This window comes from Microcaecilia unicolor, chromosome 11 (genome assembly GCF_901765095.1).
Source record: "Microcaecilia unicolor chromosome 11, aMicUni1.1, whole genome shotgun sequence".
Lineage (NCBI taxonomy): Eukaryota > Metazoa > Chordata > Amphibia > Gymnophiona > Siphonopidae > Microcaecilia > Microcaecilia unicolor.
Window position 1 is genome coordinate 124,744,619 of NC_044041.1, and position 26,038 is coordinate 124,770,656.

At 44.3% G+C, this 26,038-nt stretch overlaps 1 protein-coding gene across 1 annotated transcript in view; it reads right to left on the minus strand.

Moving 5' to 3' along the window:
- LOC115480978 (nascent polypeptide-associated complex subunit alpha, muscle-specific form-like) overlaps positions 1-26,038 on the minus strand; it is a 278,693-nt gene that overhangs the window by 57,488 nt on the left and 195,167 nt on the right. The window contains exons 17-18 of the mRNA XM_030219963.1: positions 1,569-1,695; positions 105-373 (exon numbers count right to left, since the gene is read on the minus strand). Of these exons, the coding sequence (XP_030075823.1) occupies positions 105-373; positions 1,569-1,695 (396 nt within the window). The remainder of the gene's footprint in view (positions 1-104; positions 374-1,568; positions 1,696-26,038) is intronic.

The following is a 26,038-nucleotide window of genomic DNA, read 5'->3' on the forward strand; positions in this document are numbered from 1 at the left end:
ACAGAACCTGTAGATTCAGATCCTATGGAATGACTTCTCTTGAAAGAGAGAAATCTTTAGATACCTCTTACTTCTCCCACACCCCATTCCATCAGCATTCTTACCGGCTCCTTTTCCAGCGCTTCCAGAAGGATCTTCCGAGCCTTGATGAGATTCTTCTGCACCTTCAGTACCTGCCGGGCTAGCTTTAGGGTATAGAAAGTGGCCAGTGGCGTTCCCTGGCTGTTCCGTATTGCTTCCTGCAGAAGGGCCTCAGCGGCCTGCAGCTCATCCTGTCGCAGTTCCAGGCCTACCCGGCGAAGACGTACCATCACTAGACCTGGCACCACCTCCTCAAAGGCCTCCAGCACTCGGCGAGATTCCTCAATGTCACCTGCAGGGGAGGAAAAGTGGGAGGTGTAGGGGATAGGGGGCAGGGGAGGAAAAATGGTGACAGGCAAGATCTGGGTAAACATTTCCAAGGACCTGTCACTGAATTTAGTGCCGGATTTCGACAATCTAACGGCTTTTTTTGCAAGGCTTGCTTGGAAAAACTTACCACACTATGTTATAACTGCTTAGTAGCATTTTCCCATAGTATTTAATTTCCGCTTTATGCCTGTGAAGACTGAAGGGGAATAGGGCACCATCACGGATACAGACAGTAATGAAATTACAAGTTAATCGATTTTTTTTTCTCTTTTACATGGAACATCCTGAATTTATTATGAAGTCCAATAAATTAAAAAAAAAAAAAAAGGAAAAAAATTATTTTAGCCATAGAAAATTAAACCGCTGGTGGAAGCTGTCATTAGGGTTAGAGGGCATTCTGCTGAAAGGTTGCTGACAGCTGTGCAAAATCTATTTCTAATAAACTGATACAGTGAGGCAGTGGCACGGATAAGAAACTTACAAATACCAGCTACATGAGGGCAACAGTCACTGACCAACAACTGGTCTGTTATGAAAAAGTAAAGGGAACTGGCAAATCTGGTCCTTGTGTACTAATGTTTAAGGATACCACTGGCAGCCCTAGTGCCCTGTCAGTCCTTTTTTTTTTTTTTTTTTTTGCAAGGAGTTCTTGTTACATTGCAGATACCCCAAGTAATGTGTGACAAGCAAGGTCATATATAAAACCAGTGGATATTTCCATAGTAAATCATCTTTCAAGTTCAGCAAGACATAGGGAGAACTAAATCTGTCTCGAAGGAACAGAAACGAGCTGAGAGGGCACAATCAGATCTTATAGAAGCCAGGTATTTAAGTTTTGTCACTATTCTCATGATAAAGATAATTTTTGTTCATTTTACCATCTCCCTTTGTCTCCATCAGGGGACTAGTTTATGATATGTGAGAACAAGAAAATCTAAAATAAAATAAAGCTAGGAGGGTCATATTTGTGAATTTGAAAAAATATAAAGCAAATATGAAAGAAGATTCAGTAATAAGAATCAAGAAGGGACAGTCAAGAAAGGACTCAGGTTTGTGAACAGCCATGTCAGACAGAACACATCCCTGTGCCCTACTGCCAGCTTGCAAGAGCGGAAGGACTTCAAGAGGTCAGGCCCCATGTAAAAGTTTCTTTCTACCTTGCTTTTCCTCAAAGGCTGCCCACAGCAGATGCAGATTCGGGTTTCTGGGCAAGTGGTAGCCACAGGCTCGCTGGTAGACATTGCGGGTCCCAATCACGGTGTGGTTTTCTAAGTATCTGGTGTACTAGATAGACGATGGAGAAAAAGAGAGGGGAAAAATTAATTCAGCATGGATGCAACTTAACAGCTCACAAGGATTTTCATTTGATAGTGCTCAGGCTTAGCCAGCCAGCTGCTTAACTTCTGGGTTGAGCATAACATTTTAGATAATATACAGAAATTAAATGTTTTAAATACTCAGGACTAAGACCATACAAAATCTAATGGCTCATAATGTGCAGATGCTCACCCATATAGGCATTCCTTCACTGGCATGTCCTCCCCAATTTAGTTTTTCTGTTGGCTCAAGCAGCAATATAGCTCTCTTCCTCCTCATCTAAATAACCCAATGTCATAAGGGCAGTGTTTTCACTGGAATTAGCAGACAAAATGAGACTAAAAGGCGATGACCACCTGCATGGGAACCCCTGTACATTTTCAAGAGAGTTCCAAAGGTTTACATGAGCTAGGGGAGAACAGGGCCAAGATGGAGCCATCAGGATGATGTCACAATCTAGTATGTCTGCATTCCCCCCGATTGATCACAGAGAAAGGAAGTTAAACAGGTTAAGACTAAGTTTCTCTTGTCTTTGTATTATTCATCTACAATATTATGCTTGACCCAAGAATTAAAACTTGTTTTAGCAACAAGACAACACATTGTTTTGAATCAACATGGAATAAGACTATTGTTAGAAAAGGCTCAGAATTATGGAACACTATGCCAACAAAATTAAGATCAGTTGGTAATTATCTAACTTTTAGGAATTTGTTGAATATTTGGTTGTTCCAGAAATACTTACCTGTGGCTTGGCATTGATGGACAGATTAGGGGTCTGCTTGGGCTGTTTAAATTTATGTAGTAATTTATTTAGAATGTATTTTACTTAGGAAACACAAGTTTGGTGTCAATTATTCAGAACTTTCTTTACGATTAGGGCTGCATTTTAACTGTAGTTAACTCTGTAATTAATGCATTATTAATTGTGATTAAAACATCCTCAAAACATCTCTTTTTGCTCTCTTTCATTCCAAAATCCTGTTCTGAGCACAGTCCCAAATAAGGAGCCCTTAGTGTGCAAATGGAGCAGAGAAGAGTCAAAAAAACAGAATACATGTATCAGTGCTGCCATCTGTTTATATGTTTGAAGTACTGTTGGTAAGCTTTTTTTTTTTTTTTTAATATTAATTCTTTTTATCAGGGCTGTTTTAAAGCTATATTTTTGGTATTGTATTGATTATTTCTTTCTTTAGTTGTACGATTTATACCGCTTATGATTTTTTATTGATTTGATTCTTATAATTTCAAGTTTCATATGTTATTTATATTTTTAGCTGCTCCTGACGCAGCCCTCTGGCTAGGGCGAAATGTGATCCATGTCAGGCAATCCTTTGTGAGAAAGTCAATGCTGAACAAAATCTTGAGAACACCAATACATGTATTCTGCTCTTTTGACAATCTCTCAGCACAATCAGACATCTTTTCCCCCATTCACAATTCAACATGACCCACCCACCCTGTGCCAGTTTGTTGATCTTCACCAGCAGCAGCAGCGTTGCACATACAACCTGGTTCGAATCTTTCCCTCTGACCCATCCCACCCATGCAGAAACAGGAAGTGATGTCAGAAGAAGCAGGATGGGCCAAAGGGAAAACAAGGAGAAATTAGACCTTACCTGCTAATTTGCTTTCCTTTAGTCCCTCCGGACCGGGCCAGGATTGGACTGATGGGTTGTGCACGCCTTCCAGCAGGAGGAGACTGAGACAAATTCTGACTCTAGAGAGCCAATAAGAGTTCTGGCCATGTGACCCTAGCCTCAGTATTTGAATAACAAAGCAGGAAAGAAAAGAAAGACCAAGCTTCTGTGCCCCTTGGAATCTAAGCAGCCACAAAGCACTCCTGAAACGCTATGCCGTCAGCTATGCCGTGAAATCGGGCTCACCAACAACTCTAACCAGAGCCGAGGTATGGCCGTGAAATAGGGCTCACCAACAACTCTAACCAGAGCCGAGGTATGGCCGTGAAATAGGGCTCACCAACAACTCTCACCAGAGCAGAGGTATGCCCCCCCCCCCCCCCCCAGAATCGTCTGTGTAAAAAGGTTGTTGTTTTTTTTTTAATGTTATTTATTTATTTTATTATCATCAAGTTGTCAAACAGCTCTGTATCTGACATCAGAACATCTGAACACAATAACTCCAAACACAGAAAGAAGGAAAAGCACAGTCATGAAAGAACATGGGAGGGACCTGGGTCGGTCCGGAGGGACTAAAGGAAAGCAAATTAGCAGGTAAGGTCTAATTTCTCCTTCCTTAGAGTCCCTCCGGACCAGCCCAGGATTGGACTGATGGGTACAAATGTCCTCAGATGTCACTAAGAATAGCTCTGGCAAAGAGACTGCTTGTCTTGTGGAATGCGCTTTAACCGTCCCTGGAACTGTTCTCCCGGTGTGAAGATAAGCAGAAGCTAGAAGCAGCCAAAACCCATAAGCCCACCAGCCAGAAGGACAAAAAGACAATCCAAGCGCTGCCAGATAGCGTTAAATAATAGGTAAAGAATGCAAATTCTTCTGATCCTATGTGCCCAAAGAGGAACCCAGAACAGTAACAGTAAGGAAATACTGATTGATAAAGATGAAAACGTGAGCTTCGTCAGAGAGGAAAGAAGGTACCAGACACAAACCCCTAAGGGAAGAAGAAGGACAAGATTGAGATCCCTAGAGGGAAAGATCACTAGAACTGGCGGTGAAAGAGACTAACCCCCTTCAAGAAATGAAAGACAGCCGGAAAAGTGGCCAAAGAGTTAGCTCGTAACTGACCTTGGAAATAGAAAGAGCCGCAACTTGCACCTTAAGAGAAGAGAGAAATAAACTTTTCAAAACCCCCTCTGTAAAATAACTCCCGCATCTCTGCCATTGAACCTCGATAAGGACAATAGCAGCATCTGAACAGCAAAACTCAAAAAATTCTCCAGGTGCAAATGTAATATAGAAAGAAGGACCAACGATGCTACCACAGCCAAATAGGAATTACTGAAGCTGAATATCCACTCTTAGGTAATCGAGTACATTAAAGAGCCAAGCCTTAAGACAAAAGAATCGGGCCGTGCCATAGAGGGTCCTTGAGAAAAGAAAGATGTAGAGGAAACGCTGACAAAAGACACTGAAGATCCGTGTACCACAGATGTCAGGCCCAAGCTGGAGCTAGTTGGACTACGGGACCGTCATGTGCCTCGATCTTTTTTTTTTTTTTTATAAAGAGATGACGCAAGAGGGACCACGGAGAAAACGCGCACAGAAGACCAAAAGTCCACTGCTGTCTACCCATGCCAAGAGCCTCACCGCCTCCAATCTCAAGAGTAGACTCTTTGATCCTCCTTGGCAGATGACATAAGCCATTGCCATGGCCTTGCCCGACAGAACTGTTCCCGCCTTGCTTGACACTAGGGGACAAAATTCCTCCAAAGATAGACAAACTGCTCTGGCCCCCCCCCCCAAAAAAAAAGATGGATTGGAAAGCTTCCAGAGGAGACCAAAGATCCTAAGCCAACGTGGCTAAACAAAGGGCCCCCCCAACTGCGGAGACTGACGTCGGCCGTTAAAAACTCTCGACTGTAAAGGCATTTCTGCAGTGAGACAGACTACTGCACTCGTGAGACCGGAGAGGCAACCTCAGCTGAAGGAATTCCATCCGAGAGAACCACCCGGATAAGAGAGAAAAATGGAGAGATCTAATTAGAGACCTGGTCCAGGGAACTAGCTGTATATTAGCTGTCATGGAGCAGAGAATGGGAAGCTAATGTTGAGCACAAAGACCGCGACCAATTCCATTCGAAAGGACTATCCGGATAAAAGAGAAAGTTGGAGAGACCTAAAGAGAGGTCTGACTCAGGGGACCTAGCTCCAAAGTATCTGCTATGGAGCTAAGGACATGAAGATCATGGTGAGTACAAAGAACTCGACCGAGAGGTAATGTTGAAATTGCAGCTTGAGAACTAAATCTGTTGAATATTATAGATATCAATTGCATAGATTTGGGAATAAACCCGGGAAACTGATGGCAGGGCTGGTGAGGAAGGTGAAGGGGCAGAGGAGAGTGTTGGTGATCAAGACACAGAGGGGGAACCTAGTACATGATGATACAGAGATAAGAGACGTATTTAAAGATTATTATGCTAGACTATATGCCAAAAATGATGATGATGATCTAGACCCTGACATATACTTAGAAAATATCAATAAGACAAAGATCTCAGAACAACAGAAGAGGGAGCTAAATAAACCGATTGAGACTGAGGAGGTCCTTAAAGAAATTAGAGCTAGTGCCTTGCATAAAGCGGCGGGGCCAGATGGATATAGGGCTGAATTCTACAAAATTTTAATGCAGGATATAGGAGGCCCTTTAACAAAGTTCTTTAATAGATCAGTTGAATTAGGTGAACTTCCACAGTCTTTGCGATTAGCGGATATAATAGTATTTCCAAAACCTGAGAGAGATCCGACCATACCAGACTCATATAGACCAATTTCACTGATTAGTTATGAAGCCAAGCTGCTAGCTAAAATTCTGGCCTCAAGATTGGCAAAAGTATTACCAAGCATAGTGGCGACCCCTCAGGTGGGATTTATACAGGGGAGACAGAGTGGGAAAAATATTAGACTGATACTGGCATCAATAGAGAACGTACGCAGAGAGGGAGGAGATTCCTTATTGATTAGTTTCGACGCCGAAAAGGCGTTTGATCGAGTAGAGTGGGAGTTCTTGTTTGCTTCATTAAGAGCGTATGGATTTGAAGGTTACTTCACACAAGCAATCTCTATATTATATAAGAATCCTATGGCGAGAGTGATGGTTAACGGAGCGTACTCTCGAAATTTTGTAATTAATAGAGGTACCAGACAGGGATGCCCTCTGTCTCCCTTACTGTTTGCTATTACGCTAGACCCGTTGATTCGGGAAATCATAAGTAACCCTGAGATTGAAGGTATAAAACTGGGAACCAGAGAATTTAAGATATCGGCGTTTGCCGATGACATTTTGGTTCACCTAGCTAAACCGGAGAGATCGCTACCGGTATTGATGGAGGTTTTTGAAGAATATGGGGCCTTTTCGGGATTTAAATTGAATTTTCAAAAGTCAGAGGGATTGCCCACAACCAATCTGGTAAAGAAGAAATGGAAGGGCAGGTTCCCATTGAGATGGGCGAACAAGGAATTTAAATACTTAGGCATAATACTAACAAGTGATATGAGTAGCTTATATAGACAGAATATAGACCAGTTACTGCAATATACGCGACATAAATTAGCAATATGGGAGGGACTGCCCTTAACTTTAAGTGGGCGAGTGGGTTTGTTTACAATGATACTTTTCCCAAAGTGGCTGTATGTATTAAGACAATTGCCACTAGTCATACAGACTAAAGATATAAAGAAGATCCGTGGAATGTTGACTAGATTCTGTTGGAGTGGGAAAAAGGCTAAAGTTAAATTGGAATATCTCTATGGGAAAAAAACAGAGGGGGGACTGGGGCTGCCTGACATTAAACAGTATAATTGGGCTTGTCTAGCTAGACACTTAGCAGATTGGATTATGGAAACAGAAGAGCATACGGAATGGAATATTGAGAGTGCATTGTTTAGACCATATCACCCTTATTATATGATGCATGTAGAGAGTAAAATGATACCAAAGGAATGGAAACATCATATCTTATTGGACCCAATGAGAAGTATATGGCAGTACATATTGAGGAGATTAAATAAAAACCCACGATGTACGGATCTCCTCCCACTAGTAGGGAATGGAGCATTCGGACCGGGGAATAATTGTCCGAAATTTGTCAAGTGGGCACAGGAGGGAGTGGTACTAGTGGCAGATGTTATGCAAGATACGGGAAAGATTGTATCAAGAGAGGCTTTAGAGGACATGGTGGGGGCAGAGAATGTGACATGGTATGCTTACTGCCAGATCCACAGTTATATTGAGAAACTACATAGGGGAAAATGTGATAGAGGGATATATGAGCTGCTGATGAATTTGTTTTTGCCTAAGGGAAGAGAACAGACTACGGTGTCCATACTATATAAACAGTTAAATTTGATAGCCAAGCATCGTAGTTATGAAGCAGTGGCAAGACGATGGTCTGAGGATTTAAAGGTAGAGATCAGCAGTGGAGATATAGTCCAATCTCTAAAGGAGATAGTACATAAAGTGGAGAGTGCCAGATATAGGGAGATACAATTTAGAATTGTTCTGAGGGCATATATGTCTCCCATACAGGCCTATTACGCAGGTAGATTGCAAGAAACACATTGTAGTAAATGTCATTTTCAGAGAGCAACACTATATCACATGTTTTGGGGATGTCCGGTCATACAAGATTTTTGGGGCCCAGTGCTGGAATATTGTGAGGCCATGCTACACAGGAAGCTTCGGTTAGAGTCTAAAACTGTTGTGCTTGGATTAAGGGGAAGAGGGTCAATACTACGACATAAAGAAAACCTATTTATTTATAAGGTACTAATGGTTGGGAAACAATGTATATTACAACACTGGACACAAGACATAGGGCCCTCCTTCTGGCAATGGAGGAGCTCGCTTCATTCCTTGGTGCGAATGGAAGCACGTGCTATGACTAGTAGCCCTAGAAGTAGACAACGATTTTGGGAAGTCTGGGAACCATACGTACAGGCTCTATCCAGCAGAGCTCGCAGTTTATTGGTGAACACACTCATGGGAGAGGAAGGGAGGGGAAGATAAATGGCTTTATATGTTTAATGGTTAACGCTAATATAGAATTACATGGTATAGGAATAGGGGGGGAGGGGAGGGGGGGGAAGGGGAGGAAAGGAACCTTTAATGAAACCTTTTGATGACACTCTAGATTCGATTATGATAAGGAATAAACGGGGGGGGGGGGGGGAAACAGACAAAGACTTGTATTAGATAAATGTTTATTGACAATATTTACAATTGACAGTAACATCAATAGAATAATTTTTTCTCTTCTAAAATAATACAGAATAGGGATTGGGGGGAGGGAGGGACAATGTTATATGACAAAATTGATGGCTATATGTAATGATACATGTTTTCAGTGATGTTCCACTGAGTTTTATACAAATGTTTTGAGACTGCCATGTTCAGGTGGATTTGTACTTTTGGAATGGTCATCAATAAAAAACTGTTAAACATAAAAAAGAGAAACATACATCATCACGTTATGTTTTTCCGATTCGCTGACATCATAACTGTGATGAAACAGGGGATTTACGTCCGTGACTTCTTAAGTGAATGTATAACATATTTGTTCCCTAGTGCATTTCCCTTGTTTGGCCAGCAGATAGTGATTGTCTTTTTTTTTGTAAAGCTGTTACAGAAGTGGCAGTTTTTTCCCGCCTAAGCTGTGAGGTAATATTTAGTCTCAGTACGTCCTGAAACCCTGTTCAAGGCTTGTGAGCAGTTAATTTCCTGAAGCTTCCCAGGTGCTACCCAGGTAGTGACAAAGTGTTTAGACAGTTTTAATACTGATCCTTATTCAGTTACCTGTTACTTTTCCATCTGTTTTATATGGTTCACTATTCTAATTTTGTGACACTAAACCTTATTAGCTTACTGGCTCTTTTGTTCTGGACTAAGAATCCTGGTGGTTTGTGGTTTACGTTTATGGGTGTTTTCTAGGAACTATGGGACCCCTGAGAGTGTGGCCACAGTAACCTAGAAATCACCAGGGAATAACCTGAGATTGGGAGACTCGCCCAAAGGCAATTGAGACCCAGTCAGTGGAGAGAAGGGTGCTAGTATTGAGCACAAGCGGCAGGTGCAGGCGGACCTGAGCAATGCTGGGGACAGACCCTCCAGGTGGTCACTGAGTTAGCCCCAGGCGGGTGCTAGGCATTCCTTGACAACGATGCTTATAAGCCGTGTGATCGGTGGTTTTTCCTCCACCTTAAGCTACGTCTAATAAAGTAAGCATTTTTATTTTTGTGTGGCATGTTTTTGACTATCTGTTTTTGACTTTTTTGTTTTACTCACAGAGTTATATGTAGCAATCTTCAGTCTTATTTTACCAATCCCAGAGGCAGGTGTCTAGCCGAAATGCCATTGCTTTTATTTGTGTTCCATGCTCTCAGTGCTGGAAACTTGAGTGCAGATAAGTGATTGCTAATATATACATATATTTTATATTCTTTTATTTTTCATATACTGAATGAAGCTCATTTTTAAGTAATTGAGGGGGGAGTGACAAGTGACTGAAAGCTATTCTGAGGATTGGACTTAAAATAACTTTGCGCTATAAGAGGTCCCATGGATCAAACATAATTTATAAAAGTATATCTGATGTCCTTTTGTTATATACTTTATGATATATATTTTAAGTTCTATACTTTATAGTATTTTTTTTTTTTTTTACAGGTTGGATTTGGTGTCATATATTACCTTTTTTATTTTGATCTTCTTGGGTGTCACAAAATGTAGACTGATTATCTGTCTGTTCCTTATTTTTTAAGTGGCATAGGGGAGTGTCTCCAACTGCATTAAACTGTCCAAGGTCACATGTACGACCTTCAATCTTTGAGGTGACCAACAAGAAGACTTTGAAGCTGTCAACCAGCAGGTGCACGAACTTGAGGACATACCCCTCCTGTACCTCCAGCACCCACTGATCCGAGGTTATCTGGGCCCAGTTCTGGTAAGAGTTTCAAAATGACCACCTATGTGAACCACCTAAATCTGGGCCCCAACACTTTCACTGGGAGGTTCAAAAGGCTCCAGATGTTCCTTGAGCATCTTCACATCTTCTTCTCCTAGCGATCTGACAGGACTACAACCTACTCCTCCGAGATCCATTAACTCTACCTAGATTGTACCTCTTAAGTCTCTCTAAATCAGTCCCTGGCAGTGACCGACTGGAAAGAACAAGGCAGCTGATCCTCCACAAGTCTAGGAATCTATGGAGTGGAGGAGTGGCCTAGTGGTTAGAGCACCGGTCTTGTAATCCAGAGGTGGCCAGTTCAAATCCTGCTGCTGCTCCTTGTGATCTTGGGCAAGTCACTTAATCCTCCATTGCCTCAGGTACAAACTTAGACTGTGAGCCCTCCGGGGACAGAGAAATATCCAGTGTACCTGAATGTAACTCACACCTTGAGCTACTACTGAAAAAGGTGTGAGCAAAATCTAAATAAATAAATAAATATGACTCTCCTAGATCCGTCTTTGCAAAATAGCAGTATACCCTGGTAAGGCAATTTACTGAGGTAAGTCGAGCTTCATCTGTTGACCAACTCCCAAGCCACAGAAGCTGTCTCTGTGATGACAGAACTAGATTCTTTATGGAAAGCCTGATGAAATCATACATGGTATCAGCCAAAAAGGTCAACCCAATCTAAAGACGCATGACTCTACCGTCACATCCAGAGAATCCCATTTTGGGTTATTGGGCAACTACTCTGCACAGCAAAAACAAGCCCAGGCCACATAACCTCTACACGCTGCAACTTGCATCACTACAAATGAATGAATGCTTCAACAAGGCTTCCAACAATCCTGGGGATCCCTCACTGTCACTCCACTTATCAAAGAAACAGTAGTCTTCTTGGTCACTGCTGAAACCAGAGAATCCACCCTAAGGTGGTGGAGTTTTTCCTTCCTCAGTGGTGGCAACTGGTACACTGCACCATGGAACTACTGACCTTAAGTGTGACTGCCACTTCACGTCCACCATCACTGAGACCACAAATGCACAGGAAAAATCTTGGCAGGCTTCCAAACCCTCACAAGGAGGGGATCCCCTTTCTTGGCTATCTCTGGTGGTTGCTTTGCTGTAGCACTTCAAGAACCTGTGATTATCAGGGTAAGGAAGCTCATCATATCTGAAAATCCTTACAATGGAAGCATTCCCTCTGGTGATTATCTCTGCTTCCCCCTCCAAGGGGTTCCCATCCAGGAATCCATAGACTCTCCAAACTCCTCAAGCAGGGTCCCCAAGCCTACCAACTCAACTAATCCTTCATCCTCCAATTCCAGCATATGTGCCAACTTCAGCTTCTTGGTTCCTGAAGGGCCCTCAACTTCATGGAGCCCCCTGTTACTCCCCTGTTCACTCGCAAGCATTCCGTGCTTTAAATAAAATGCCTGGAACACCAGAAGCATGAACCAAGGGGAGAAAAGAGAAGCCCCCCCCCCCCCCCCACACACACAACAAAACTTCCCCTACTGAATCCTTAAGAGAAAGCATTGGCAGCTCCTCTGACTGCTGCAGAGTCAGAGCTGCCTCCCAAAATAGTAGATGTTCCCAGCAAAACTGTGTTCCTCATCTAATTCAGCCCAGATGCTGATCTCTCTAAAAGACCCAGGACTGTCTGCAAGGCACACGTTTCATATTTGCAGCAGCCGCAGCATGGCCACTTGTCAATGCTACCAGCAACCTGGAGCTTAAGGTCATACACTGATGGCCATGCTCCACTACAGTCACCATGCCCTTCTCACAAGGAAACAGCACCAAGGTTTCTGATAACTCCACCAATACCAAAGGCTCAATTCCCCCCTCCAATACCTAGTCGGCTCCCAACTCCTTCAGGTCAGCAACAAAGTGACCTCTATTTTTTTTTGCATGTTTTTTCCTGGATTCTGGTGGCACTCAAAGAGCTTTTTTCCCATGATTGGAGGAAGGGGGACCAAGGCACAATCCTGGGATGCTCACACCATGGAAAGGGGTGTAGGATCTAGCCACTAAGTCTGCACCTATCCCCGCCCTTGGACTTTAAGAACAAACTCCGCAAGTCCTCAGTTGCCTTTATCTTTTAATTTTCTTTATATTTTATGGGGCCAACCCCAGTGTACCCTAATTAGATAAAAAAAACAACAAGCCTTCCAGACCAGAACAATGTTGCACAGGAACTCACCTACCATCTGCTGGAGACTGAGAAGGAGAAATTAGATCTTACCTGCTAATTTGCTTTCCTTTAGTCCCTCCGGACCGGACCAGGATTGGACTGATGGGTTGTGCTCGCCTACCAGCAGGTGGAGACTGAGAAAAACTCTGACTCTAGAGAGCCAATAGGAGCCCTGGCCATGTGACCTTAGCCTCAGTATTTGAATAACAAAGCAGGAAAGAAAGAAAGAAAGACCATCTGTGCCGTATGGAATCCTAGCAGCCACAAAGCACTCGGCAATGCCAAGTATCAGAGCTCACCAACAACTCTTACCAGAGAAGTGGTATGGCCCGATTTGTACTACAGCTCACCAGCAACTCTCACCAGAGAAGTGGTATGGCTCCCTTGTATTATAGCTCACCAGCAACTCTCACCAGAGAAGTGGTATGGCTCACTTGTCTTATAGCTCACCAGCAACTCTCACCAGAGAAGTGGTATGGCTTACTTAAAGTTTCACATATATATACTAGCATGGCTTATTTAAAGGTTCACATATATATATACCAGCAATTGGGTACCCCAGCAACTCTCACCAGAGAAGTGGTATGTCCCTTTTGTAGGAAAGCTCACCAGCAGCTCCTACCAGAGAAGTGGTATGGCTCACTTGAATTAGAACTCACCAGCAACTCTCAGCACAGAAGTGCTAAGGACCTCAAAGTTCTATACATATATAGATATATAAATATATACATACATATATAGATAGATATATAAATACATACATACACATATATTCCAGCAACTGAACCCACCAGCAACTCCGACCAGAGACGTGGTGGCATGGTCCACTTAAAGTCCTATATATGTACAAGCGTCTTTTTTTTTTTTTTTTTAATACCCCGTTGAAAAAGTGACAAAATATGGGAGGGGCCTGGTCCGGTCCGGAGGGACTAAAGGAAAGCAAATTAGCAGGTAAGATCTAATTTCTCCTTCCTTAGCGTCCCTCCGGACCGGACCAGGATTGGACTGATGGGAAGTACCAAAGCAGTAACCTTAAGGGAGGGACCCTTTCAAACCCCTAAGCATCTCCGAGTTGCATAGATCACCTCCTGGCGACAATGAACATGTAGAGTGTATATCAATCAAAAGAGAATGAAGATAAGCTCAAAATGGCATCGTACAAAATGTGCACCTAGTGCACCAAAAATCGCTGTGCGAAGGAAAGAACCCCGCTTTTCAAGATGGAGCATATGTTATAACACTCTCAGGAAATGGTCCCCCAGTGAGTAGACAAATAGAAGGTATGAATTCCTTAATACGTCGAGATATAGTGAGGCCGAAACAACGGCAACCTTACCTTGACTAGAAGTACCAAAAGGAAGGACCAAATAGCTTGTAACAGCTCTCTAAATATATAAGATCTGTTTTAATATGTAAAGCATATATAAAGCATATAATTTCCTGTGATCTTGAACGCCAGTAGAAGAGTCCAGACCAGTAAGAAAAAAGTGATTGGAAAAGATGAAAAATGGGAAACTAAGGTAGAGTGAAAAAGAAATACCCAGGTGAAGAAGTACCTCTTACCTAGACGTACTAGCTGATTGGAAAAAAAGAAAACCTGTATGAGAGAAACTTGCAGTCCTGACCCTGCTAGCTGAAGCCATGGCTACTAACAACAGTGTCTGAAAGGAGAAAGAAACCTTAAAGGAAACAAGATGATTTTGAATTATCGTGCGAAGAAGAATAACACCCTGTCCCTCTGACAATGTCACTAAGGCACAGAGGCTAAAAGCTGAGAAGAGAATACTGCAACTACAAAAGATGCCATCCTGCTTAGCAAGGCTGAATGCCTGTCCCAGACTGAGAGCATGCACCAGCCTGAGCAAGAGAGAAACAAAGAGGCCGGACTGGGGAAGAGAGAAGGTCCTCTAGAGAAAACAGAAAACCCCCTCGGCTCCATAAAAAGTCAAGATGACAACCTAAAAGGCAGCCTGGTATATCTGCAAGGAAAAAAAACAACAACAAACAAACAAACAAACAAAAAACATAAGGGTTACGCCCCTGAGATCCAAATATCTAAGCGAAATGCCCGACCTGAAGAGAAGGCCACCATGCCAGAAGGGGATGGCATGCTACAGGGCTGGTCAGATGGTAGATCCATACAAATGACTCCCCTTGAATAAAACAGACATCAGCCATGAAATAAACCAAACGTCAGTGCGGATGTGAACCCACCTAGGAGGCAGGACGATTAGAGTCAGAGTGAGAACCGAAGCTGGGCCTCCCCGATGACATCTCACTGCACTGTTCGCTAGATTACCCCTTAGGCAGCTTACAGAGAAAAGTGAAAACATGCAAAAATAAAATGACATACATGTCAATCGTGTAAAGGGGGGCACATGCAAGCCCTGTAAAGAAACAGAATGACCAGATAGTAGAACTGTCCGAGGAAAGGATGTACCTTCAATACACAAGAAGACCAGAGACCTACCAGGGGCCTCAATATGTAGCCTAAGAAGGCAACAGACCTACCAGGAGACCGAAGACCATTCTGAAAGAACATAAGCTAGAAACAGTCCTGCCAGAGAGCAGGATTGAGTCTTTGAAGAAACCTAAGATGATAACAGTCCTATGAGAGTACAGAAAGAGCATTCCGGACTAACATAACATGGCAACAATGCTGACCAAAGACAGAGTGCTCAGAATAAAACGCTAGCCCTCAGGGATACCTCCTTGCTCCGAGAGCGACTGACAGTCCCCTAGTTGCAATGTAAAGAGACCACATGGTAATCCTGAAAGCAAACCGAATGCCAAGAGCCAAGAAGGAAAAAATTAAGCTACAAAGTAAAGAGACCACATGGTAGTCCTGGAAGTAAAACCAAATGCCAGGAGGAATGTCCTACTCAACTAATGCCGAAAAGAAGAGCAGCAGTCTCGGGGAAAAAAACAAAAGGGAAGCTGCAAATGCTTCAGAACACTCAAAAAGATAAAGAGCACGGGAGTGCAGCTCATGAGACTGCAAAAGGCAATTGCCCAGGGGAAAAAAACCTTGCAACTATGTCGCATGTAACCCCAAAATATTGTGGAGACTGCGAAATATTTAGACGACTCTTGACCACCAGTACTAGGCATCCTGAGAACCATAAAAATTGCACTTCTCGGTCTGCGACTTGCTGACTTGTCGACAAGAGGTTTTTGTTTTTTTTTTTTAAATAGCTAGCTGACTCGCCATGAGTGAAGAAGAATCTCCCCTTTTCTGAGGGGTAGCATAACTATGATGAACTTTTAGAGACTGGAAAACAGTGTCGTGAAGGGACATTATTGCACATTGTGAGCTGGTCACACTTCCAGGACCCAGCCCGGGCGGACCCTGCTTAGCTTCCTTCACACCGGGCTCTATCCTTCTCAGAAACTCTCCTAAGAGAAATATGCAGAAAAGTTTGTATCAAAAAATGTGCTGCACGAAGCTTCACTATGGATCGAAGGCTTTCATGAAAAAGACTTGAGACTTTGAGAGCGCTCTTGACAGCATTTAGAATTGAAATAGGAGTAAGGAAAATTCCTTCTTAGGAACTAGGTTCTTGTGATAAAGATTTGAGACATTGAGAGTGCGCATGACGGCAGTGAGATTCCAAATAGGAGGAAGGGAGATCCATTCTTAGGAACTAGAAATTAAAATTGCATTCGGAAGAATCAAGAGAGAAAACGGTCTAAGATCCAAGAGTCTATGTAGGGAGACCCCTACTTCACATGCCTTGCCGTGAGAGCGATAGAGAAAGGAGGCGAAATGAAAAGCATAACCATCTAAAAATAAAACCGCAAGAACTCCTGGACAGAGGAAATAAGAAGATGACTGTCATGTAAGAGTAGCCTGCAACTATGATTTCATGACACAAAGTTAAACAGGTGAGAGTGGCATGTACCTATGATAACATCCTTACTGCCCCCATGCCTGTGGAAGAACAAACGTATAGCTAACATATAGGAAATATCCTGGTATGGAAAGCAACCTTTCGAAAAATGCTATAACAAAAAAAACACAACTGTGAACTACCTTCCCACAGTCACATTGGAGCCGACTCTGTGGGTGCTGTGGGTGCTTGAGCACCCCCGATATTGAGAAAAACTCATGTATATGTCCAGGGAGGGGTCATTTTCATTGGACTTAGCACCCTCAATAATTTTGAAAAGTTGGCTCCTAGCCCACAGACAAACGCCATCCGAGATTATAAAGAAACAAACATCAAACAGGCTGGCCAAGTAATGCATATATAGTGGGACACAGACATACAGGAGTCCCAGAAAGAGAAATAAATTACTAAAACTGGGACCTGCACCCAGTTCTGTAGCCCACCTTTTGATGCTGCTTTTAACTCCTAACCCTTATTCACTCTGTTCAGAACCCTTATTTTAAACCTGCTCACTTTAAAATCTCCTTATCTCTTGTTTGTTTTGTCTGTCCTAATGAGATTGTAAGATCTGAGGAGCAGGGACTGTCTCTTCATATTCAAGTGTACAGCGCTGCGTTTTTCTAGTAGCGCTTTAGAAATGATAAATAGTAGTAGTAGCAGCTTCAGAGACTGTAGTGCTGACTATTAGGCTACAGCAACCAGCTACTCAACATTAAAAACATAAAAAGCAAAGAAATGACCCCCCCTAAAGAACATAGGCGACTCCTGAGAAAGATCAGCCCCAAACGGCCCGAAGACGGCGAAAAAGAAAGTCCCGACGCACCCCCCAGCGGCGCACAATATTTACAGGAGCTGGAAGAGGAGATCCCCGATGCTGGCATACAGCGCGTCTCAGCTTCTCGGACATGACGGTAACGCGCGTGCAAGCGCGTACCCGATTCGCGCCAAAATCTCTTTTTTTTTTTTTTTTTTTAAGCCCTGCTCCGCCGAACAAACCGCTTAGGGAAGAACACAAACGGCAGTGCTAAATAAATACAGCTCAACTCAAAGAGGGCTGAAAACAAAATGCTGCCGCTTACTCTTTTTTTTTTACACAGCTGACTCACAGCATTCCCATGCAATCAAATGTAGCTGTCTGCTCATTCAGTCAGTGGGGACAAGTTGTCTTTAATTTTTTTTTTTTTTTTTTTTTTTACACCTAAACTCCTCCAAATTACTGCTGCCTCTTTTTTTTTTTTTTTTTTTTTTTTTAACCAGCTAGATAAAATAGACACCTAAAACAGCAACCAGAGCTGCCTGCTCGTTAAAGTAATGGGGAAAACTCCGCTGAAGAGTAATAGAACAACACATAGCTGTCTGCTCGTTAGAAGCCGGGGGATGTAGCTTGCTCCTTAAAATGCTTATAAGATTTAACTTTCTATAGTGGCTGCCTCTCCCAAAGACATACACCTTTCTAAACAAAGGGTAGTCCTTCCCAGCTATGTATGGGAGATGGGGAGGAAGGGGGGAGGGACCCGGAGACATCCGAGTTTGACACCCCCAGAGGCTGTAAAAGAAAGGAAAAGAAGTCCCTACCTGACCAGCGTCTAACAGAGAATTCCTAGGCACAGAAGAAGAGGTAGCAATGTTGTTCTTATTGTAAACCTCTAAAAGAGAAAGAGAGAGACTAATGGGCTCGCTTCCTACCTGCTGGGAGACTGAGAAAATACTGAGGCTAAGGTCACATGGCCAGGGCTCCTATTGGCTCTCTAGAGTCAGAGTTTTTCTCAGTCTCCACCTGCTGGTAGGCGAGCACAACCCATCAGTCCAATCCTGGTCCGGTCCGGAAGGACGCTAAGGAAATACTGGCTAGTTCACAGGACCCTTTAGGGCAATGTCACAAAACCAGCAGTTCTGTCTCCATCTGCTAGTAGGAGACCACATACTCACTGGTCTGATGGGATGAGGAATAGAAAGAGACTTGTCAAAAAGCAAAGGAGAGCAAAACTAAGAATATCATTATGCATCTACATAGGCCTCTGGTGCACCTGCATCTAAGTACTGTTTTCTGAATGTCTCATTAAAAAAAAAAAAAAAGGATATAGTGCAACTAGAAAAAGTTCAAATAAGAGCAGCAAATTATAGAGGATAGACTACTTCCTTTATGAAGAGAAGATAAGGAGAAATTAGATCTTACCTGCTAATTTGCTTTCCTTTAGCCCCTCCGGACCGGACCACGATTGGACTGATGGGTTGTGCACGCCTACCAGCAGGTGGAGACTGAGAAAATTCTAAGACTAGAGAGCCAATGAGAGGCCTGGCCATGTGACCCTAGCCTCAGTATTTGACTAACAAAGCAGGAAAGAAAGAAAGAAGACCAGCCTTCTGTGCCACATGGAATCATAGCAGCCACAAAGCACTCGGCAATGCCGAGTATTAGAGCTCACCAGCAACTCTCACCAGAGAAGTGGTATGGCTCACTTGTATTAGAGCTGACCAGCAACTCTCACCAGAGAAGTGGTATGGCTCACTTGTATTAGAGCTGACCAGCAACTCTCACCAGAGAAGTGGTATGGCTCACTGAAAGTTTTACATATATATACCAGCAACTGAGCACCCCAGCAAATGTCAGCAGAGAAGTGGTATGTGCTACTTAAAGATATATATATATATATATACCAGCAACTGAGCTCACCAGCAACTCTCACCAGAGACATGGAATGGCCCACTTAAAGTTCTATACATATACTAGCCTATGGTCTTTTTGTTTTGTTTTTTTAATATTCCGTGAGTTGAAAGGAACGATATCACTGCAAACTTAAGAAAAAAGAAAATGTGAAAAATTGACTAAACATGGGAGGGGCCTGGTCTGGTCCGGAGGGACTAAAGGAAAGCAAATTAGCAGGTAAGATCTAATTTCTCCTTCCTTAGCGTCCCTCCGGACCGGACCAGGATTGGACTGATGGGAAGTACCAAAGCAGTAATGTTAAGGGAGGAACCCTATCAAACCTGCTGGGAATACTGGAGTTGCAAAGACCACCTACTGGCGACAATGACCATCTAGTGTGTAGTAAACAGAAAAAGAATGAAGGGAAGCCAATGTTGCCACCTTACAAATGAGCGCAGATGGCAGTAAAAAAAATCACTCTGCCAAGGAGGAAATGCTTATCAAGTAGTGGAATGTGTCCTAACACTCTCAGTAACTGCACTCCCGGTGAGAAAACAATTAGAAGCTCTGATCTCCTTAATCCATTGAGATATAGTGAGGTAGAGACTGCCAAAACCTTACGCCGACTGGCTAGAAAGACAAAAAAAAAAAAAAACATCAGAGCGCCAAAAATATTCAATAGCTGTCCAATACCGTGTAACAGCTCTCTGAATCGCTAAGGGCTCCCTTAATATCTAAATTATTCAGCTTCCTGTGAGCTTGTACTCCCGAAGAAGACCCCAGAAGAAAAATAAAAAACTGATTGGGTAAGATGAAAAAGTGAAACTACGGTAGACAGGAAAGAAGGAACCAGATGTAGAAGTATCCGAAACGTAGAACTACGTGTTTCTCGGAAACCAAAAGAGAATTCCAAAAAGAAAAAACTGAGACCTGCAGGAAAGAAGCTTGCAGCCCCGAGACTCTCCTAGTTGAATCAAAGGCTACTGAAAACAGTGTCTTAAGAGAGCAAATCTTAAAGAAAAACAACAGCTGCAATCTGCAGGGAAACAGATGAGAGAGAACATCCATTATCCAACATGTGTACCACTGCAACTTCTGAACAACTATCTTCCAAAAAATGCACTAAGTGCGACTATGAGTGAGAGACGTGGCCCGACGACGCAACCGCAGCATAGGAACAATTACTGAAGAGGCAAATTCTCTCTGAGCTTCTCAAGCCCGTAGAAGAGCCAAACCCTAAAACAAAAACAAGCCTGGTCTGGATGACAGATGGGACCTTGGAACAGCAGGGCCTTGCTAACCGGAAGATGTAGATAAGACGCCGAGACAGACACAGAAGATCCGCGTATCACGGACTTCAGGACCAAGCTGGAGCTACCAGATCTACCGGACCCTCATGTGTCTCAATCTTTTGTAAAAGACGACCCAAGAGAAAAATATGGAGGAAAGAGATGAAGAAGACCGGAAGACCACTGCTGCAAGAGTGCATGCACCCCTGCCGCGTCTTTTCAGCGAGAGAGTAAGCGAGGAACCTGTGAGGAGAGAACGAAATGAAAAGGTTCTAGAACTGGAGTGTCCTCTTAAGCTATTATCAATTGAAAACTCTGAAAAGGTGAGAGTCCATTCCCCTGGAACTAGGGTGAAATAAGAAATTAATCTTTTAATGGCAGTAAGGAGAAAGTCTGCCTATGCCAAGAGACTTGCCTTCTGCCATGTGAAGAGTAGATTCCTCATTCCCCTTTGATGAATGACATACGCTACTGCCATGAAATTGTCCGACCGACTCTCACCACCTCGCTATGCAGTCGGGAAAGAAAACTCCTCCAGAGCCAGACAAATTGTTCTAATGTCCAAGAAATTGCAGGAGTGTAAAACTGCCAAAGGAGACCACTGAATATGGGGTAGCTTGCCTAAACACCATGCTCACCATCCACGGAGACTGACGATGGTTAAAAAACTGTCCACTGTGTATACTCTACAGGCATACCTGCAGTGAGAATGTTGAATCTCAACCACCAGAACCGAGTGCTGCGCTGTTGAGAATGCAGAGACCGACTCAGCTGAGGGGATGCCATCCAAAAGGAATATCTGGAAATGAGAGAAAATTAGAGAGATCTCATTAAAAGGTGTAGCCCAAGAAAGAACTTCTAAAGTCGCTGCCATGGAAGGTAACCTGAATATAATGTTGAACATAAAGAACGCGACTTAGAAGCAATGCTTGAAGAACTGTGGCGTGGGAAAGAAAGAACCCCACGACTCCACGCCGTGTCTAAGGTAACCCCTAAGTTTCCTAGAAACTGCAAAGTAATCAGACGGCTCTTGACCACTTTTAGTAGCCAACCTAAGAACTACAAAAAATATTGTACCACTCGGCCTAAGAGCTGCCGACTCTTTAGGTAAGAAGTTTCCCTGATTTGGCGGTCACCTAGAAACTGGAAAGTAGAATTCCCTCTTTCATAAGAGCCACTGCCAGCACTACCAAAACTTTGGTGAAAGTATGAGGGACTGTTGAGAGATGCAACGGTAGAGCCTGAAACCGAAAAATGGTGTCCAAAAATCGCAAAACCGCACAAAACCCTTTGGAGACGGTCCTGATAGGAATATGTAGATAAGATTCCAGCAGATCTAAGGACATTAAAAACACTGTCCCGCACGAACTACGACTATGACATATTCAAATGTCTCCATACAAAAACAGGTAACATTGAGAACGCGGTATCTTCCGGAGGCAAGGGATACAGCCGCGCCATAGCCCTAGACATCTTACAAGCAGCCTCCGGCACAGACCATTCCTGAAAAACCATGTCTCTAATGTTTGAATTCATGGGAAAGGAACGGGAGGCTCTCCGAATCCCCTTAACCAAGTGATCTACCTGGGGTCCCTCCACAGAGGGAGTGGCCGCCGGAGCAAACATCAAAGTAGAGATCACCTGATCAACGAGCTCTAACAACTCCTCCTTATGAAAAATGCGAACCACTGAAGAATCTTCCCCAGGCCTTAGCCCATCCTGATCCTCAGACTCATCTAAACATCCGACCCAGACAGAGAAAGTATCTCCATAGGCTCCGAAATATCCACCCGCGGGCGCTTAACTCCCACTGAGCTAGCAGCCTCCGGGGAACAAACAGCCTAAGAGGGGCCAGCTCTCCAGGCATTATACAGAGACCAAACAAACTCAGGGGGGAAACCAGACCCAACCCCCCCCCCCCCCCGACGCTGCTGAAGCCCCAACAACACTTCTCGCAGTCTCCGCGACGGACCCCCCTCCTCGCGGCAGCCGGTCCATTGCGTGATCCATGGCTAAACTAGGCGTGCTTCCCGCCACACACAGGTCCCCCGGCACAGAATGCGCGGCCAAAAGGGCTGCGCTTCCCGGCAAAAATGGCTCCGTCAAGGCTGACACAGGACGCGCAACCAAAATGGCCGCGTTTTCCGCCAAAACCGGCCCTGCCATTGCTGGCCCGGAATGTGCGGTCAAATCGCTGCCCAACACCTCCGCCGACTCAGAGGAAAGCACGGGGGCAAGAGCGCTGACAACGTAGGCTCCCCACAAAATTTACATTGGCTACCTTTCACTTCAACGCCGCGCTTCGCGCAAAACCGACACCTCACCGGCTTAGACATAATGGCTGTGAACACAATAAAAACAAACAGTTGCTTTGTGCTCTGACAGACTAATAGGCAAAACCGCCTAAGGCAAGAATGCCCTTGAAGTTTTATCTCTGGACTGCCACAAGAATGGCCAAAATAGCTGCCTTTTAAAAACGTTTATTTATTTTTAAAACCTCGTTGCCAATGCCTAAACCCCTCAAGGGTACACAACGAGGTCTGTAGCCGAGGTCAAGCAGTCCTCCAGAGGAAGAGCACAGGGGGAGGGACCCGGCCACCCGGGTGTGACACCCCACAGGGAATAAGAAGCCCCTTAGGATTCACACCCTGTAATAGAGATCCAAGTGTGGGTTCTCTAACATTTACAACCCAACCTAGAAACCCCTACCAGACTGAGTACACTGCACAGGCTGCACACTTCTACCCTCTGCTGAGACTGAGAAAATACTGGTTAGTAGAAGCGTCTGCACAAGCTACTTGTATAAGAAGTTTTAGTGTTCTCAGTCTCCCTCTGCTGGTGCATAACCCAAGCGTCTTGAACGGTCTGGAAGATTGCTGAGGAACAGTGGGTTTCTAAGCCTATGAACTGTATTATTTTCCTGATGACATGTATTTCTTCTAAATTATTTTAATGATATGTATGTCTCCTAATTGGCCAGCAGATGGCGATTGTCTTTTTTGTTAAAGCTGTACCAGAAGCAACAGTTTCTTCTTCCCGCCAAAAGCTGTTAGCCAGGGTTGCCAGATGGGCGGTTTTCCGCAACCCGCCGCGGGAAACTTTTGCCCGCGGCGGGTTGCGGTTTTTTGGGCTCGTTTTCTTTTTTCTATGCGGGTTTTGGGCGGTTTTTCGGCCGGCGGGGGTGGGGCTAATGGCAACAGAGGCGGGGGTTGTGATGTTTTGGGCGGGGTTTGACGTATTGGGTGGGGCAATGACGGTGGGGGCGGGGCTGACGGCGGGGGCGATGACGGAAGGGGTGGGGCTGACGGCGGGGGCGATGACGGAAGGGGCGAGGTTGATGACGGCAGGGGTGGGGGTGATGACGTCGGGGGTGGGGTGTGTGCGGTTTTTGGGCGGGTTTTGAGCGGGAATTTTTTTTTTTATATGCCAACCCCGCTGTTAGCTAAGCTGCCATGCCTGTGTGAGGTAATTTTTTAGTCTCAGATAAGGGAGTGGAAAGAGAAGGTTCTCTTTTCCTGAGACCCTGTGAACAGTTAAAGCTGTACTAGAAGCAAATGTTTCTTCTTCCTGTCAAAATCTGTTAGCTTAAGCTGTGAAGTAATTTTTTTTTTAAGTCACAGATAAGGGAATGGAAAGAGAAGGTTCTCTTTTCTTGAGACCCTGTGAACAGTTAGACTTCATACCCTGCGAGCAGCTATATCTTGTTCCTGAACTCCACAGGCACTATTTAGGCAGTAAACAAATGTTTAGATATATTTGATCCATATTCAGTTATCTGTTATTGCCTGTTCTTTTCCATCTGTTTTATATGGTTCACTGTTCTACTCTGACAACAAACCTAATTAGTTTATTGACTCTGCTGTCCTGGACTGACTAAGAATCCTGGTGGTTTGTGTGCTGGGTCTGTGGGACCCCTGAGAGTGTGGCCCCATAACCTAGAAATCACCAGGGAATAACCTGAGAGTGGGAGACTCGACCAGAGGCAAGTGAGACCCAGTCGGTGGGGTGGGGTGGAGTGTGCTAGTGTAAAGCACAAGCAGCAGGTGCAGGCGGACCTGAGCAGTGCTGTAGACAGACCCTTCAGGTGGCCACAGGGTTAGCCCCAGGCAGGTAGCTAGGCGCTTTGTCACAAGGTGCTGATGCTGAAAGTTACCGCCGGTGCTAATGTGGTAATGTGATCAAGGGTGTGGCTTGGATCCGTCACAACAGAGTCATACATGCAGGGTTTTCAAGCAAAAAGGAAAATACTTTATGACTCAACATGTGCACCCCTCTTACTTTACTAGTAAAGTCTCTTTCTTTCTCTCTGGTTCTTTATGTATCAATATTAGCACTCTTCCTAGGGCTGGCTCCCAGCTTAGCCCAATACAATGACTATTCACACCGTCTTGGGTCTCTTCTGGACATACACCAAACGCAAGTACTTTCTGAATACAATTCAAGGTTATCTCCTGCCTTGATAGTCTACACTCAGGGCCGCTCCTTCTCTATACTGACTCAGGGCATTTAACTCCAGACAGGTCTGACCCCCGCCCCCCCCGACTCAATCTCTAACATGGCATGTTTGCGCCACCTGCTGTAAAGTGACTTAACTAATTCATCAGTGAGCGACACCTGTCGCTATGCCACTCACTCCCTCACATACCCTGCCCCTCAGCTTACAGGTTGAGAGCTTGCCACAACCAGGGTCATTACCCCTACGGGCTGAGGGCTATCACCCCATAGGGCACCAGGATCCCTGCAACCACTAGGAATCACTGAGACTACTCTTGGGCCACAATCAAACCACCACCCCGGAGATGCCATGCCTCTAGCACTCTCTTGTGAACAGAAAAAAATACACACAGCAGCCATTGGGTCCCATCACATCAACAGCAACAGACTGTCCAAGTCTCCATCATAGAAGCATCCTGTCCAGTAGGAAACAGCTGGACAGAAACTCCCTTTGTATGTTGTACTGCAACCTTCATCTCGGAACTGGTTAACATCGCCAGAAGACAGCATCTCCTCCAAAATAGGCATCCACCTTTTCCATTTCAAGACGGGATCATTCCTCATCACTTGAACCTTTCTCCTCTGTAACAAGCTGATATTCTTTCCTCCTGGGTCTCCAGCAACCACCACAACTGGGTCCTCACGAGCAACAAGGCTTGACTTTGGGATCCCCTAATCTCATAACACATCCACAACTGAGAATAGAATATAAGCCTCCAGGACTTCCTTGGACAGCCTCACATTTAACTTCAGCCATGTCTCAGCCCTGCCCTGCCTGACTCTTCAAAATGGTGGCACACAGCCCCGTGCAGGATCTTGGGGCTACTTGGGGAGGGGTACCATTAGACACCAGGGATTTTTTGAAGGGACTTTGGGGGTGAGGGAGGAAGAAGCTGTGAGTGTACGGTGTTTTTTTTTTTTTTTTTTACATGGAGGCGGGGAGGAGGAGATGGGTATGTGGGGCCAGGGTGGGTGCCACTAGACACCAGGGATGTATGCAGGTGTGGGAACAGGTGTTGAGTTGGGTGTTGCTGCTGCATAAATTTAAAAATAAATAAATCTCTCTCAATTTTCCTGTTAGCGTCTGAGCCAATCAGTGCTCAGGCACTGACAGAAAAGTGAACTCTGGGCAGCAAATTACTGCCACGA